Genomic DNA, 13,574 nt, shown 5'->3' with positions numbered 1-13,574 from the left:
CTATTCGGACGTCCCTGGACTGAACTGGTCCAAAGAGGAGCCGAACGTCTGACCTCCAGTGTATTCCGTCATCCGCGGCGCAGTGCACAGGCGCGGAAGTCGGGAACATGCGACGGCGCGCTGCAGTTTAAATGGTGCTCAAGGTGGTAAGATCCGCCAATGTAATGTAAAAACCAAGACTCTGGTAACTCTTTCATTTATTTATTTTTTAAAGTTCATTGCATACACGGAGTCAGTCTACAAAAAAAATTATTATCAAAAGAATAAGATGTTTACAGAATTTCAGTGGCGCAATGTTAACGGAGCTCCGCGCAACATAGCTACGTTATTTCAACACTTTATTTACAATGCATTGGCGAAAATCCTGTTGACAATTGACCCTTTACAATCGGGATGCAAGAGACATCAGAAACTGGAATCTGGAACAATAAAACAAACTGCATGAGGAACTCAGCGGGTCAGGCAGCATCTGCAGAGGGAAGTGGGCAGTCGACGTTTCAGGTCGAGATCCTTCATCCGGATTGAAAGGGCAGAGGCGAGATAGCCAGAATAAAGAGGCGAGGGGAAGGGGTGGGGTAAGAACAGGCAAGCGATAGGTGAATCCAGGTGAAGAGAGGTGATTGGAAGATGGAGGAGGGATGGGTGGAAATAGCGATAGAGGCTGGGAGATGACAGATGGAGGTGACAAAGGCCAGTATCAGAATCAGTTTTATTATCACTGACTTAGATGTCGTATAATTTGTTGTTTTACTGCAGCAGTACAGTGCAAAGTCATAAAATTACGAGAATTACAAAAATAAGTAGTGCAAAAAAGGAATAACGAGGTAGTGTTCATGGGCCGTTCAGAAATCTGATGGTGGAGGGGAAGAAGCTGTTTCTGAAACCTTGAGTTTTGGGTCTTCAGGCTCCTGTACCTCCTCCCCGATAGTAACGAGAAAAGGTCATGTCCCGGATGGTGAGGGTCCTAAATGATAGATGTCGCCTTCTTGGGGCACTATCCCTTCAAGATGTCCTCGATAGTGGGAAGGGTTATGCCCGTGATGGAGCTGGCTATAACCCCCTGCAGCCTCTTGTGATCCTGTGAATTGGAGCCTCCATACCAGGCTGTGATGCAACCAGCCAGAATGCTCTCCACTGTACATCTATAGAAATTTGTAGGAGTCTTTGGTGACATACCAAATCTCCTCAAGCTCCCAACGAAGTAGAGCCGTTGGCGTGCCTTCTTTGTGATTGCATCAATGTGTTGGATTCAGGATAGATCCTGGCTACAGATCTTTTGCAATAGCAGTGGTTAGGACGGGTTGGTTTGAATATCACACTTTGTCAAATTGCATTTTGCAACAATATTTACATAGTAGGACTTCAAGTCAGAGGTGTACGCTGGGACTTACCAACCGCTTTTGGGCGTGGGACATTAACTCCACATATTAAGCTCGACCTTCCTGATATGCATGTCCTTAATGATTACTGTGGAGGAGAGGAAGCTGTGTCGCCACTGCACCACCCTTCTCCTCTCCACTAGCGCCGCCAGCATCCAGCGCCGCCCACACTCCTTCTGCCAAAATCCACGGGAGCTGGTTTTGGGCGGCTCGTGGACTTTGGCATAAGCATGCCGATTAATGTTGTCCAACAAAAATCCAAGCAAGGGAAGAGAAGTGACGCCAACGCGGCTTAAGACACATGCACTGATTTTATTAACACCGCCCTGTGTGCACACACAATAGGGATAACCGCGCTCGCACTTGGTTTACAGAGGTACACAACCGTTCGGCAACTAATGAGGTAAAACACTCACAAGGAGCATCCGCGTCGGGCCCTATTTATAATTCTACCCAAAAATGCACAAAATGTGAGTACTGGGTTTGCAAGCCTAAAGACCACGTACAAACGAAAGAAAGAAAACTCTCTAGCTCAGATTCTTTACATAATCAAACTAATTGCTTGGACAAACGAGTCAAGTCACCTTTTCTCAATAAACTGATAATTTTAATTAAAGCAGCACACACAGCTTTTATCTTTCTGTTATCGATTTCATAACTGCGCTTAACGGAAGCAAGTTGTTTTTATAACCTCCTTAAAGAATTAATTGTCCCGGTATTATGCATCCGTTATAAATATCAGAAACGTGTTGTGTGCATTTTATATCCTTTATACGAGTGCATTTAAAATTAAACGTTTTACATCGTAATATCACATAAAGAGTTTCAACATTGAGGGGATGCGATTACATTTTATGGAGAGTTTCCAGGAGATCTTGGTGATATTCTGAAGAAATATTTGTTTAAAAGACAAATAAAAGGATCTAGCAAAAATAAAGCTAGCATTAGAAATTGGCAGCACCGGGTTATTATTGAAAGTTCACCTAGTTCACTTCCGTTCTTCAAATATACTCACTGGTCTGATGTATACGTGACTCCAGACCAACGACAGTGCGCTTGGCTCTTATGGCCCTCGGGATTTCTGAACAGGCTCACGAAGCCATTCAGTAGGGACAATTAAGCATGGACAATAAGTACTGGGTTTGCTAGCAATGCTCTCGCTCCACAATAAACAAAACGACTGCTGGTTACTGAACCTAGTAATCGGAGATGGATGAAGAAATATGAGAGGGTTTCTAGATATTAAAGTGATCAGATTTTACTATTCCTGCCTTGTAATGCTTAAAAGTCTTTGACCAAATCAGGGAGCGTTGCAAACAAGAGACGTTGTTTAACAGCTCATGTACGATATAGTTGTGACGCTTGGTAGGCTAGTAAGATAACGGGTCCATCGGCTATGCAGAATGAGCTACGTAACAGCCCGGGCAGTTGTAGGACGCAAGGTTCTGGCTCCACTGAAACGTTCCTTACGTTCATGTTGTTTATTTTATGATGTACATTATACCTGCAAAACTCTAGCAAGTTCAATAGTCATTGTCCACCTTTAGTGCATGAATATGATGCGGCTAGTGATCAGAGATTATTAAGGAGGCAATCACGGAGCGTGAATAGGACTTGCAACACTCGATTGTCACGCAGGGAAAATATGCTCTTGACCAAGACATGAAAATCCTTTCTATCATCAGTACTAGCTATTTAGGAGTTGGGTTTACATTTTAAGGGGGATACTAAATTTTTCTGTGAACGTTCAATGAGAGAATGAACGGGAGGCTGGTTGGAACCCAGGTGTCGCTGCCTCCAAGAAATTATTTTGTTTGGGAACCCATACTAACGAATTGTACAGATTTTGGTCATTTTATACACAACAATGTCCTTGTCCTCCAACTTGTCAGCCACCTGGCATTTAAAGTGCTGAGGTAAAACCTCCTCGTGGAAGGAGGATGAGCGGTTCCTCGCTCGCAATTCTGAAGAGAGGTAAATTGTAGCTCCTTGGTTGGCGAGATATCGCAGTGTTTCCATGAGTGCCGGATAGCTAAGTGAGCTATAGACAATATCAGAACCCAGGATGAAGTCATAATCAGTAGGAAAGCTTGTATGGTCTTCACCCCAGGTCAGGGCACGGACCTTTACACGGTGCCTGCAAGCAGAGGGGATATTGATGGAGACATTGTTTTCTATTTGCTTCAGGATGTTCGGCTTATCCGTCATGGTGACCTCTCCACCTGACGAAAGAAAAACAAAACCCATTCCTATTTTGTTTGAATGCCCTACCTAAGCAACCAACGGCGCCCCTCAAGGAGAACGGTCGCCCAGTGCCGCCCCACACAATGCCGGGGAGAAATATGCCATATGGAAACACAAGAGACTGCAGATCCTAGAAATCTGGAGGAACACACAAAGGAGCTGGAGGAAGTAGTTCCTCCCATTGCATGCATGCGAAACAAGAGGAAACTTAAACCAAATATTACTCTTGGGTACTTTTCCCGATATAGATTCCCCTGATTATTTGGTCTGCGTTGGTTTTTGAAGGAAACACTGTTTCGTTCAGTTCCCAACTTTCACTCACCAAGCAGGGTTGCTAAAATCCCAACAGTCCCTGTGCCTGATCCCAGCTCAATCACTTTCTTCCCTGTGAAATTGATATCTTCCTTCTCAAAGTACCGGCAGAGAGCGATTCCCTGCGAAGATGAACACAAGCAAAATTTAGCATGACGTTAACGAGAAAGTGATCAAATCACTTGGAACAAATACCAACCGTTAAGGAAGATGGCAGGTTAAAGAGGATGTTGTCTACTGATCAGCCCTAGTCAGTTCTGATGAAAGGTCGTTGACTTGAATCTTTGTTTCTCACTCCAAAGATCATGCCCGACCTTCTGAGATCTTCCACCATTTTACTTCAGATCTATACTGCCAGGTCTTGTTCCCTCCTGCAGACGTTGCTTGCTCCCGCAAGCAATAAGGAAACTTAACATGAGCAAATAAGTAGTTACAACCTGCGGCTACACTGACTGCCTGCTGGTCCCTCCTCGTCAAGGCTACACAATGACCTTGTCTTAAACTGCATGTATTATGGAGATAAGGCTGACATCCGTCCATTTAGGGCGGGAAAATAAAATTCATCAACTCCAAGAAGAAAGGGAAATATTTCAGTCGCAGGGAGAATTATTTACTCAGCTTCACCGAGTCTCAAATGCTTATTCGAACTTAAGCTTTAAGGTAATAGGTGGCGGCCAAGTATGCGTGAGAAATGCATGTTCCACACCAGCCGAGAGCGTCCCTTGGACAGGACGTTCTAACCGTGCTAGTCCATTTGATTATTTTTTTCTGATAAAAGGATTGCAAACCCCGTGCAGAAGAAAGGATTACTTGCAATAAAACAAAAAATGCCGGAAACACCCAGCCCGTCAGGCAGCACCTGTGGAAAGAGGTGCGGAACACTTCAGCAGAAAGGAAGGGGTCACTTCGTTTCCATAAATAAGCAAATTGCGAGAGATGGGCTTTTCACTTGTCGGGTTATTCAGAGAACTTACAGCCTCCCAGACATAAGCAGACACTCCCATGTTATCGTCCATAATTCGAGCGATCTTTAACCTGTATCCGCAAAACTGAAAGTTGCTATAGGTGATGTAGCTGGATCGGGAGTAACGCTCTTCTTTTGGTTCATTGTCAGCGGAATTGTTCGGAGATTCAGGGCTGTCGTCATCCTGTCCAATATTCCGCTGCAACTGCCCCGATGGACTGTCTGTGACCTGCGATGGGTGGAAGTGTTATGCTGAGGCAGCGTTTATAAAGTCCGGCGAAGCTCGCAAAGTTCCTGGCAACCACTCGGATGACGTCTGATGCTGTGCAATGCAGCGATCAAGTGACCAGTGATCAAGAAACAAGTGACCAGCTAGTTGCACAGAACACCGGAACATCTCGGATACAAAAGTTCAAGTAACACAATCAGCTCATTGTGACCGACGGAGATAGCTGCCTCTGGCTTCACAACACAGAACATAGAACACAGAAAAGTACAATACAGGAACAGGCCCTTCGGCCCACAACATCTGTGCCGAACATGATGCCAAATTAAACTAATTGCGTCTGGCTGCACGTGATCCGTATCCCTCCATTCCCTGCGTGCTCGAGTGTCTGTCTGAATGCCTCTTAAAAATCACCATCCCGGTGCTTCTACCGCCACCACTGGCGGCGCGTTACAGGCACCCACCACTCTCTGTGTAAAAAAAAAGTGCCCCGCACATTTCCTTTAAAAATTCCCCTTCCCACCTTAAAGCTACTGTATGCCTTCTAGTATTTGATATTTCTACCCTGGGAAAGAGAATCTGAATATTAACCCTATCTATGCCTCTCATAACTTTATAAACTGCTATCAGGTCTCCCCTCAGCGTCCGACGCTCCAGCGAAAACAACCCACGTTTGACCAACCTCTCCTTATTGATAATATTCTTTAATCCTGGCAATATCGTAGTGAATCTCCTCTGCACCCTCTCCAAAGCCTCCACATCCTTCTTATAATGTGTCGACCAGAACTGCACACAATACCCCAAATACGGCCTACATGAAGTTTTATACAGCTGCAACATGACTTCCTGACTCTTATACTCAATGCCCTACCGATGAAGGCAAACATGCCGTACGCCTTCTCTACCACTTCCTGTCTACTTGTGTTGCCGCGTTTATGAACTTGAACCCCTAGATCTTCAATTTTAAAAATCCCTGTCCCGCGGGAGGGTGCTGACCAAGTTGTGTCCCCGGTTTCTGCATCACCTTGATCCTCTTTAGGCAACTAATCCAGTTGCCAGAGGCAGTATTACATCGTCAGGGACCATTCCAACCCAACTTTATTCTCCCATCTCCAGCACCACACCACTCCCACCGCACGCCGCATTCCAGTTCAACGGCGCGGGGGGTGGGGGGGGGGGCGGGGCGGTAACTGACCTGTACCCTTCATTTTAACACCGCTCGCTTTCCAGGTGGAACAGAGACTTACTTGCAATATATTCAATTACACGCTGCTCACGTTGTGGCCTTCCCTGTGCGCTGGGCAGACCAAAAACTGCCCCGCACCCATCCATTAGCTTTAAGCGTGATCTACGGCTCCCGATCACCTTATTTCTGTGCCCCATTCCCACTCTGGCCGTTCTTCACTTGTTCTGTCTCTCCTCTCTCTCACTCAGTCCAGTGTTAGGTCGGCTACAGAAACCATGCCTTATCTTCTGACGGCACCTTATAGCCTCCAGCCTCAACAATGGGCTCAACAGTTTCAGATAACGAACTTCCCCGGTATTTATATTTCCATTGAAATTTTCCAACATTTAATATATTTATTTTATAATTTCTGTTTCATCTCCTCTGGAAAGGCTACAGGTCAAGTGCCGATGACTGAGATTTGTATAGATGAGTACTTCATGGTCAGCATGGACAGGGTGGGCCGAAGGACCTGATTCTGTGCTATGTGACTCTATGACTCAATATTTTGTTTTTGTACGTCCTATTATCGCCCTCTTTCTCCTTGCACTATCATCTTTATTGCCATATAATCTATCCAGCAACCCATCTCTTTCCCTCTCCTCCCATCCCTTTTTCTATCTGCATTTAAAAATTATTTATCTCATTTGGGCAGTTCTGATGAAAGGTCCTGGAATTGAAATGCTAACACTGTTTTACTGGAATATTAACACCAATTCCTACCAAGCTCACTCTAACCTTGCCTAACAATAAAGTAGCGTCAAAATCATTGTTAGAAAAGTACATGATTAATTCAGCAATGTTTAGTTGTGACGCGGATGGTTTATATGGATGTTCCTTTAAGAGAACTGATCGTGTGATGATAACGTCAACTAATTTATATGAAGTGCAGCTATCTTGCACCTTAGACAGACTTTGCTAAAATTAAAGAGCATTTTTGCTGATTGTTAATATATGAAATGCATATTTATTGTTTCACTTTAAAATGCTTGGAGCTTCAGTGCAGTACAAGAACATTGCACTGGCAATGATGGGGCAGCATCCCATTAGCAGCCATCAAAAATAGTCTTTGGGATCTTAACCATGGAGGCGCAAAGGTCAGCGGTTGGCACAGAGCACAGATCAGACGGACATGATATAGCACGGTCCTGGTCGGCATTTAAGGAACAGGCCCAAAGCTCACAGGCAGCGGTGAGGTGTGAACGAACAGCACAGACTGGCATCCACAATGGGAGTGAATTTGTGAATCAGACCAGTAAATAGAGCATTGAGGTAGAGCTCTTTGACAGCTCCATTTTGGAGATTTTAGTAATAGGTGAGGATTCTGAAACTCACCAGAACTGGACTTCAAAGGCAATGTATTGAGGAAAATGTAAAATCCAGTGAAGCAGCAAGGAAAGATATGGAAGTTTAAGAATGTAAAAATGCAATCACAAGAATGATCTGTTAATGAGAAAGGAAAAACTCGGTTGTATTGGACCAGATCTCTGCACACATGGAGCATGAAGATATTGAACTGTCAAAAACCACGGGTCAGGTGCAAAATTCTGGTCAAGTCAACGATGCAGAATTGGGTGAAAAGGCAAATGGAAAGAATCAGAGATTTCTGCAAAAGCTGCGACTTTCAGAAGGCAAGGAAGTCGAATGAACAATAACATGAAATCAATGACGTTATCAGTTTTCTTCAATCACGCAGGATAAGAAAATAGATTGAGAAAGGACAAGATAGCATTGAATGACCTCAGGACAATAGGGATTTATCCCCATAAGGCTTGTCAAATGAGATGTCTGTACAAAACACTGAAGTCAGTATTGGAAATGACGAATGTCATGAATCTATTGCAGGCATTCTTGACCCGGGGAGAGAAGGAGCGAGGTAGTGTCAGAATAGGGCACACTATATTTCATAGCTGTGGGATATGTTGTTGTAATGATGGTGTAGTTCGATTCCGTCCGAGACATGAAAAACTGGTCTTCTAAGTTATTCGCTATCTTGTCTTGAGTTCGTCAAAGTCAATACAAACAAATCAGGGAACCTGCGTAAAGGAGCATTGCAACAAATTATTTGTTTTATCGAAGGTCCTGTAGTTATGTGGATGAAGGTTACTTTACGTAAAATTACAATCGATTTGCGTTATGCTTTATTTCACTGGCCATTGAGATAAAAATAAATGTGGAGACATTCACTTGGAGTCCCATTGTTTCACTTTGGAGTTATGCCGCTAAGTACCACGCAATATGGGTACAAACACCAACGTAAGACACCGGAGAATCAGCTACAGTTCAATACAAATGTAACAATTGATGGTGAAGGCTCTGACATACAGTGCCAATCACAACCTACACTTGTATTTTTAAAGCGGGCTTAAGTAGAACAATGTTATTAAAATATGTCGAAGCGTAGTTGTCAAACGAAAAACGAAGAGCGATATTACTTTCTGCTGGAAGATCATATGTTCCGAAGAGAGTCTGAGTGATGTAAGTCAGAACAGGTGAGAAATACAGCAAGGGCGTGATGAAACAAAAAAATCTACTCTCCCGAGGCCAATGATAATGAAACCAATGTGCACCAAGAAATCAGGAAAATAATATTGCATTGTTCTCAAGCAGTCTCGGAAAGGAGCATATACAGCATTAGACTGCGTAACACAGGGCTCAGCACCAGGTTCAATCGAGTCAAATACCCAAATTAGAACAGGCCAGATTACACTGTGAGTGTCATATGGATATATGAGATTTTATTCAGATCCACGTCTGGGAATAAGGAATGGCCAATTTTTCCCAGCATCATAAGATTGAGATCGCATTCTCAATTTTACTCCATTAAATCCCATTAGAAATATGCACGGTAACATTGTAAGGCATGTTATTCTTAACAACCGAAGCCGACGCACATGTTTTGCCAGAAGTTATCCAAGCAGGCATGCAGAAACACAATGTGCTAAGTATCAACGGAAAATGAAGGCATACATCTCCAGTGGTGTTTGCCAAATATTTCTTTTGGGAATTGTTCTAAGCGATTCGGGAATCTCGTGTTTCCTTAAAACTCCAGAGTATGTCGAAGACTTGTAAGCAAAAGCAAGCAAAACTGTGGGTATTGCATTGTCAGGTAAACGCCGGACAGCCTGTTGCCTGGCATGTCGGGAGACAGACCGAAAAATGATGCGGTACCAACCTAGCGAAGCTGCAAAATATTTACATAAAGAATGTTGGGTGCCTAGAATGTGCCCCCAGGGTGGTGGTGGAGGCAAATACGATAGAGGCATTAAAGAGGCCCTTAGGCATGTAAATATGCGGAGCATGGAGGGATATGGATTCGTGCAGCAATGAGTAGTAAACTGTCCAACGTTAGAACTATCGCCTGAGGAGTTATTCTGCCGTGAGTTATCAACAACACTGAGGTCGGTGCTGATCTTTGTCTTTTCCTGAATATGCGCGTATTAGACATGAGTGTGGATAGTCGCTATAGTCAGCAGTGAGGGCAGGAAAACTGTGGGGAGGAGGGGTAGGATGTGGACCTGGGGTAATGTTCATTCTAAGGTGTGGAAAGAGCAGTGTAAACACGTGTCGCCTGATACGGTGGGACTTGGGAGATCCGGAAGAATAATACATTGGAAGAAAGAACCAGATTCCAGTGGTGATGCCTTTGATCGGAGCAGCATTTGGCCGGGTTTGGCATCAAGTCATCCTGGTAAAACTGAAACCAATGGGCAAAAGGGAAAACATTCCAGTGGTTGGAGTCATACCTCACGCAAGGGGAGGTGGTCGTGCCGTCGGAAGTCGAAGAACATCACTGCAGGGGTTCCTTGGGGCAGTGTCGAAGGCCCAACCATACTGTGGAACCAGAGGATCTGGAATATAAATACGGTGAGTACAGAATATCCACAGAGAGTAGTCCTTAATGGGTCCCAGTGTGCAAAGTTGCACAATGCCTCTGCAACACATAAACAGCGAGGAGTCCTGACAAAGAACTCCTAACCTTGCGTGATAAGATGGGTAAGTTGTAAAGAAACTGACAGTGTTGAATAGCTCAAGTATGAGTTTGTATATTGGATTTTAATAAGGAAGCCTACATGACAAAGAGGAGAGTGGTATTTTTGCTCTATGAATCAGTCAGCTTGGTCAACTGATTACTCATAGTGTTGGAGAATCAATGATAGAAAGTCTTAACATCAATAAATACTGGTCCCCACTGACATGTTCCTTGGCCTTAAAAGTACTATGATCAGTGAACTATATAGGACATGTACAACTCGTCTCATTCACTGGTGCCCTACCCTCGTTTCCCAGCTATTTTGGGCCCGCTATTTTAATGTTATCTTCATCATCCATCATAATTAATGGGACTTCTTTTTCATTACTGCAATCCTTCAATTCCCCTATTTGCTAGGTCCACTGATACCATTCGTGTGCTTTGCATAGACTCTCATTCACCTTATTTAAACAAGTTATCATTCTTTCTTAATTTTCCTTTGCCTTTCTTGAGATTTTTTCATAGTTTTTGCAATTTGTGTTACGGTATTTTGCAGTTATCATATTGTAGTTCTTGCAGCTCACTTGTCTGGATTCCACTCCCACCCCCACTACCCTCCCCCGTCCCCCCCCCCCATTCCAAAACAAAGACAAAGATCAGGTGTGATATTTAAATTGCATTGCAAAAATACTATTTCTTTTAAAGCACTCAACAGAGGTAGTACGATGGCAGGGACCTTAGGAGCATTGATTTGCAGAAGGATGGGGTGCAGGTCCTTAGCTCCCTGAAAGTGGCATATGACATAGGCCTTCATCAGTCGGGGCACTGTGTATAAAAGTTGGGAAGTCATGTTGCAAATGGATAAAACTTTGATTGGGCCACATTTGGAACATTGTGTGCTGTTCTAGTCGTCGCATTGCAGGAAGGATGTGGAGGCTTTGGAGAGGGTGCAGAAGAGGTTCACCAGAATATCAAAAGCAACTGCTGGAGGAACTCAGCAGGTCTGTAGAGGCAGATTATGCCTGACCGAGATCGAGAGCCTGCATCAGCACTGAGACTGCAGAGGGGAGATAGCCCGAATACTGTGGTGAGAACGAAGAATGAGGCAGGGTCTGGCAGACGATAGGTGGAAGGATGGGCAGATGGATCCAGGTGGGGGAACGGGAAGGGTGGAGTTGGGAGTCAGTAGCTGATGAGTGATAGATAGAGACAGGTAAAGAGAGGGGAAAATGAGCAGATGGAGCCAGGTCGCGGGAGGGGAGGGTGGAGGTAGAGACAGATGATTGAAGTTGATAAGAGGAGACGGAAGAGACCGCAGCTGCTGGAATCTGGTATGTAAGGAAGGTGATAAGTGGAACCAGGTAGGAGAGGGGAACAAAACTGGGTGATGGAGGCGGGGGTTGGAAAGGGGGGGGGTCAGTTGAGAGACCCTGGGTAGATCAGAAGGAGAGAGAAAAGAACACATGGGGTACAGATTACTCGAAAGTGGAGACCAGTAGCTCTGAGCTCGGATCTTCTGAGACCATGAAAGAAAGATCAGGACGCGGACTGTCCAGTCGGAGGTTCCCACTTAACACAGTAGAGACCAGCCACTCGGTAACTGACAGGAGCTTTCGTGGAGAATGAGCTGAAAGAACGTCTCACCAAAACAAAAGTCACATTGAACTGCAGTCTCAACGCGTCATGTTATTATTGGCCAATATTTTGTGGTGAAGATTTTGACAGGTCCAAGGCTGAGCCTAAAGTTCGCGGCGCAGTCTTCTGCCGAAGTTGTGTCGGGGTGGGAGTCACCGGGCTGGAACACGGTGCGTCCATGCTGTCTCCGGAAACAAGGAGTTATCTGCGGTGCGTTTCCCTTATTCTTACCTAATTTTGAATGTTAGTCTTTCGCACCCTCCCTCCCACATTGCTCGATGTCGGGAATAGCAAATAAAAGCACATCTACGTGCACAGGAGCCTCCATGTCACAGTAGTACTATTAGTCCTTCATTATATTATATTATTACTATCATTATTAATAATAAAACAATTCTTAGTGGAGTTTTAATTATTTTATGGTTAGTGCCGCTAGCTCTATAAAATTCTTAAAATTCAAAATGTATTGGTCCTGGTATTAGAGTATATTAATAGATGCTGATCGGATTTAAAGTTTTAGTTTCATGTTTTAATAAGGAACTACTGTTTGCATTTGTAGACCGCCTCTTCACGATTTACCCCCAATAAAGTGCTTTTGCTTGTAGTCATTATTGCCGTGTTGGAAAGAAGGGAGGGAAGTTGAGCACAGCAAGCTCCCACAAACGGCACAATGATAAGATCCAGATAAGTGTTTCTCCTTTTTTCCCCAGAAAGGTAACAACATTTAAGTAGAAGCAGTGTGTAACAGCAGCTCGGCAAGCCGGCTTCAGCCCTTTTCTCTCAAGGCTGATCCTGTCCCTCCAATCCATTTCCCACGAGATCTCCGTGTCTCTTGATCAGTGTCCAAAGATCCACCCTTCTTATATTTCATGTTTTTGCACCATAGAAGGACGTCATTCGGCTCGGCTCCGAGCAACCCCATTAGACCCATTCCCCCACTTATTTCCCCATAACCTGTTCTCTCACATACCCATGAAGAACTGCACGCCATCCCCGTCCCTATTCTCCAACTAGCCACCTACACTAGGCGAAGTTTATAGGAACCAATTAAGGTCTCCGTCTAGAATGTACACAACAGCTAGTCACCCACGGCCAAACCTTGCAGAAAATTTCTAAGATTTTACTGCATCCTTCTGGACTCAATATCGAATTATCCATCTGTAGGTAACTCACACTTTCCTCTGCCTACATCAGAACTGGCAATTTCTGCCGATCACAATTGTTGACTCCGTTTTTCCCTTTTTGTACAGTCTCTCCTGCTGGATACGTCATATTAGGAACGCATTAGACAGACAAATAAGGGTAAACTTGACCTTGACTGCTACTTAACAGCCACGTTGAGTCATCTGGTCTCAACCCATCAGAGGTATTGCTGTTGTTCTATCCAATCTCCCACCCCACAATTACCCACCTTCTCTACTACCCAAAACTAACCTGTTTTCTCTCTTCCCAGTTCTGATGAAGGATCCCGGACCTGAAGCGTTATCTGTTTCTCCTTCCATGGACACTGCCTGTCCTGCCGAGTATTTCCGATAGGCTCTGTTTTTATTTCAGATTTCCAGCATCTGCAGTTTATTTTATTTTATTTCCATTTCTGTCCTAATGTGCGACCCCTT

The 13,574-nt window shown here is 44.3% G+C and overlaps 1 protein-coding gene across 1 annotated transcript; it reads right to left on the bottom strand.

The window, feature by feature from the left end:
- Positions 1-12,949, bottom strand: LOC127569090 (EEF1A lysine methyltransferase 3-like). Its single transcript, XM_052013462.1, has 7 exons — positions 12,929-12,949; positions 10,097-10,201; positions 4,910-5,128; positions 3,946-4,057; positions 3,212-3,601; positions 1,469-1,596; positions 1-120 (listed from the first exon to the last, which is right to left on the bottom strand). The coding sequence occupies exons 1-7, from the start codon at positions 12,947-12,949 to the stop codon at positions 1-3; spliced, it is 1,095 nt and encodes a 364-aa protein (XP_051869422.1).
- Between the last annotated feature and the right edge of the window lie 625 nt (positions 12,950-13,574).

Source organism: Pristis pectinata, chromosome 1, assembly GCF_009764475.1.
Source record: "Pristis pectinata isolate sPriPec2 chromosome 1, sPriPec2.1.pri, whole genome shotgun sequence".
NCBI classification, from domain to species: Eukaryota; Metazoa; Chordata; class Chondrichthyes; order Rhinopristiformes; family Pristidae; genus Pristis; species Pristis pectinata.
The sequence above is the reverse complement of the archived record's forward strand: the minus strand, read 5'-3'. Positions and strand labels throughout refer to the sequence as shown.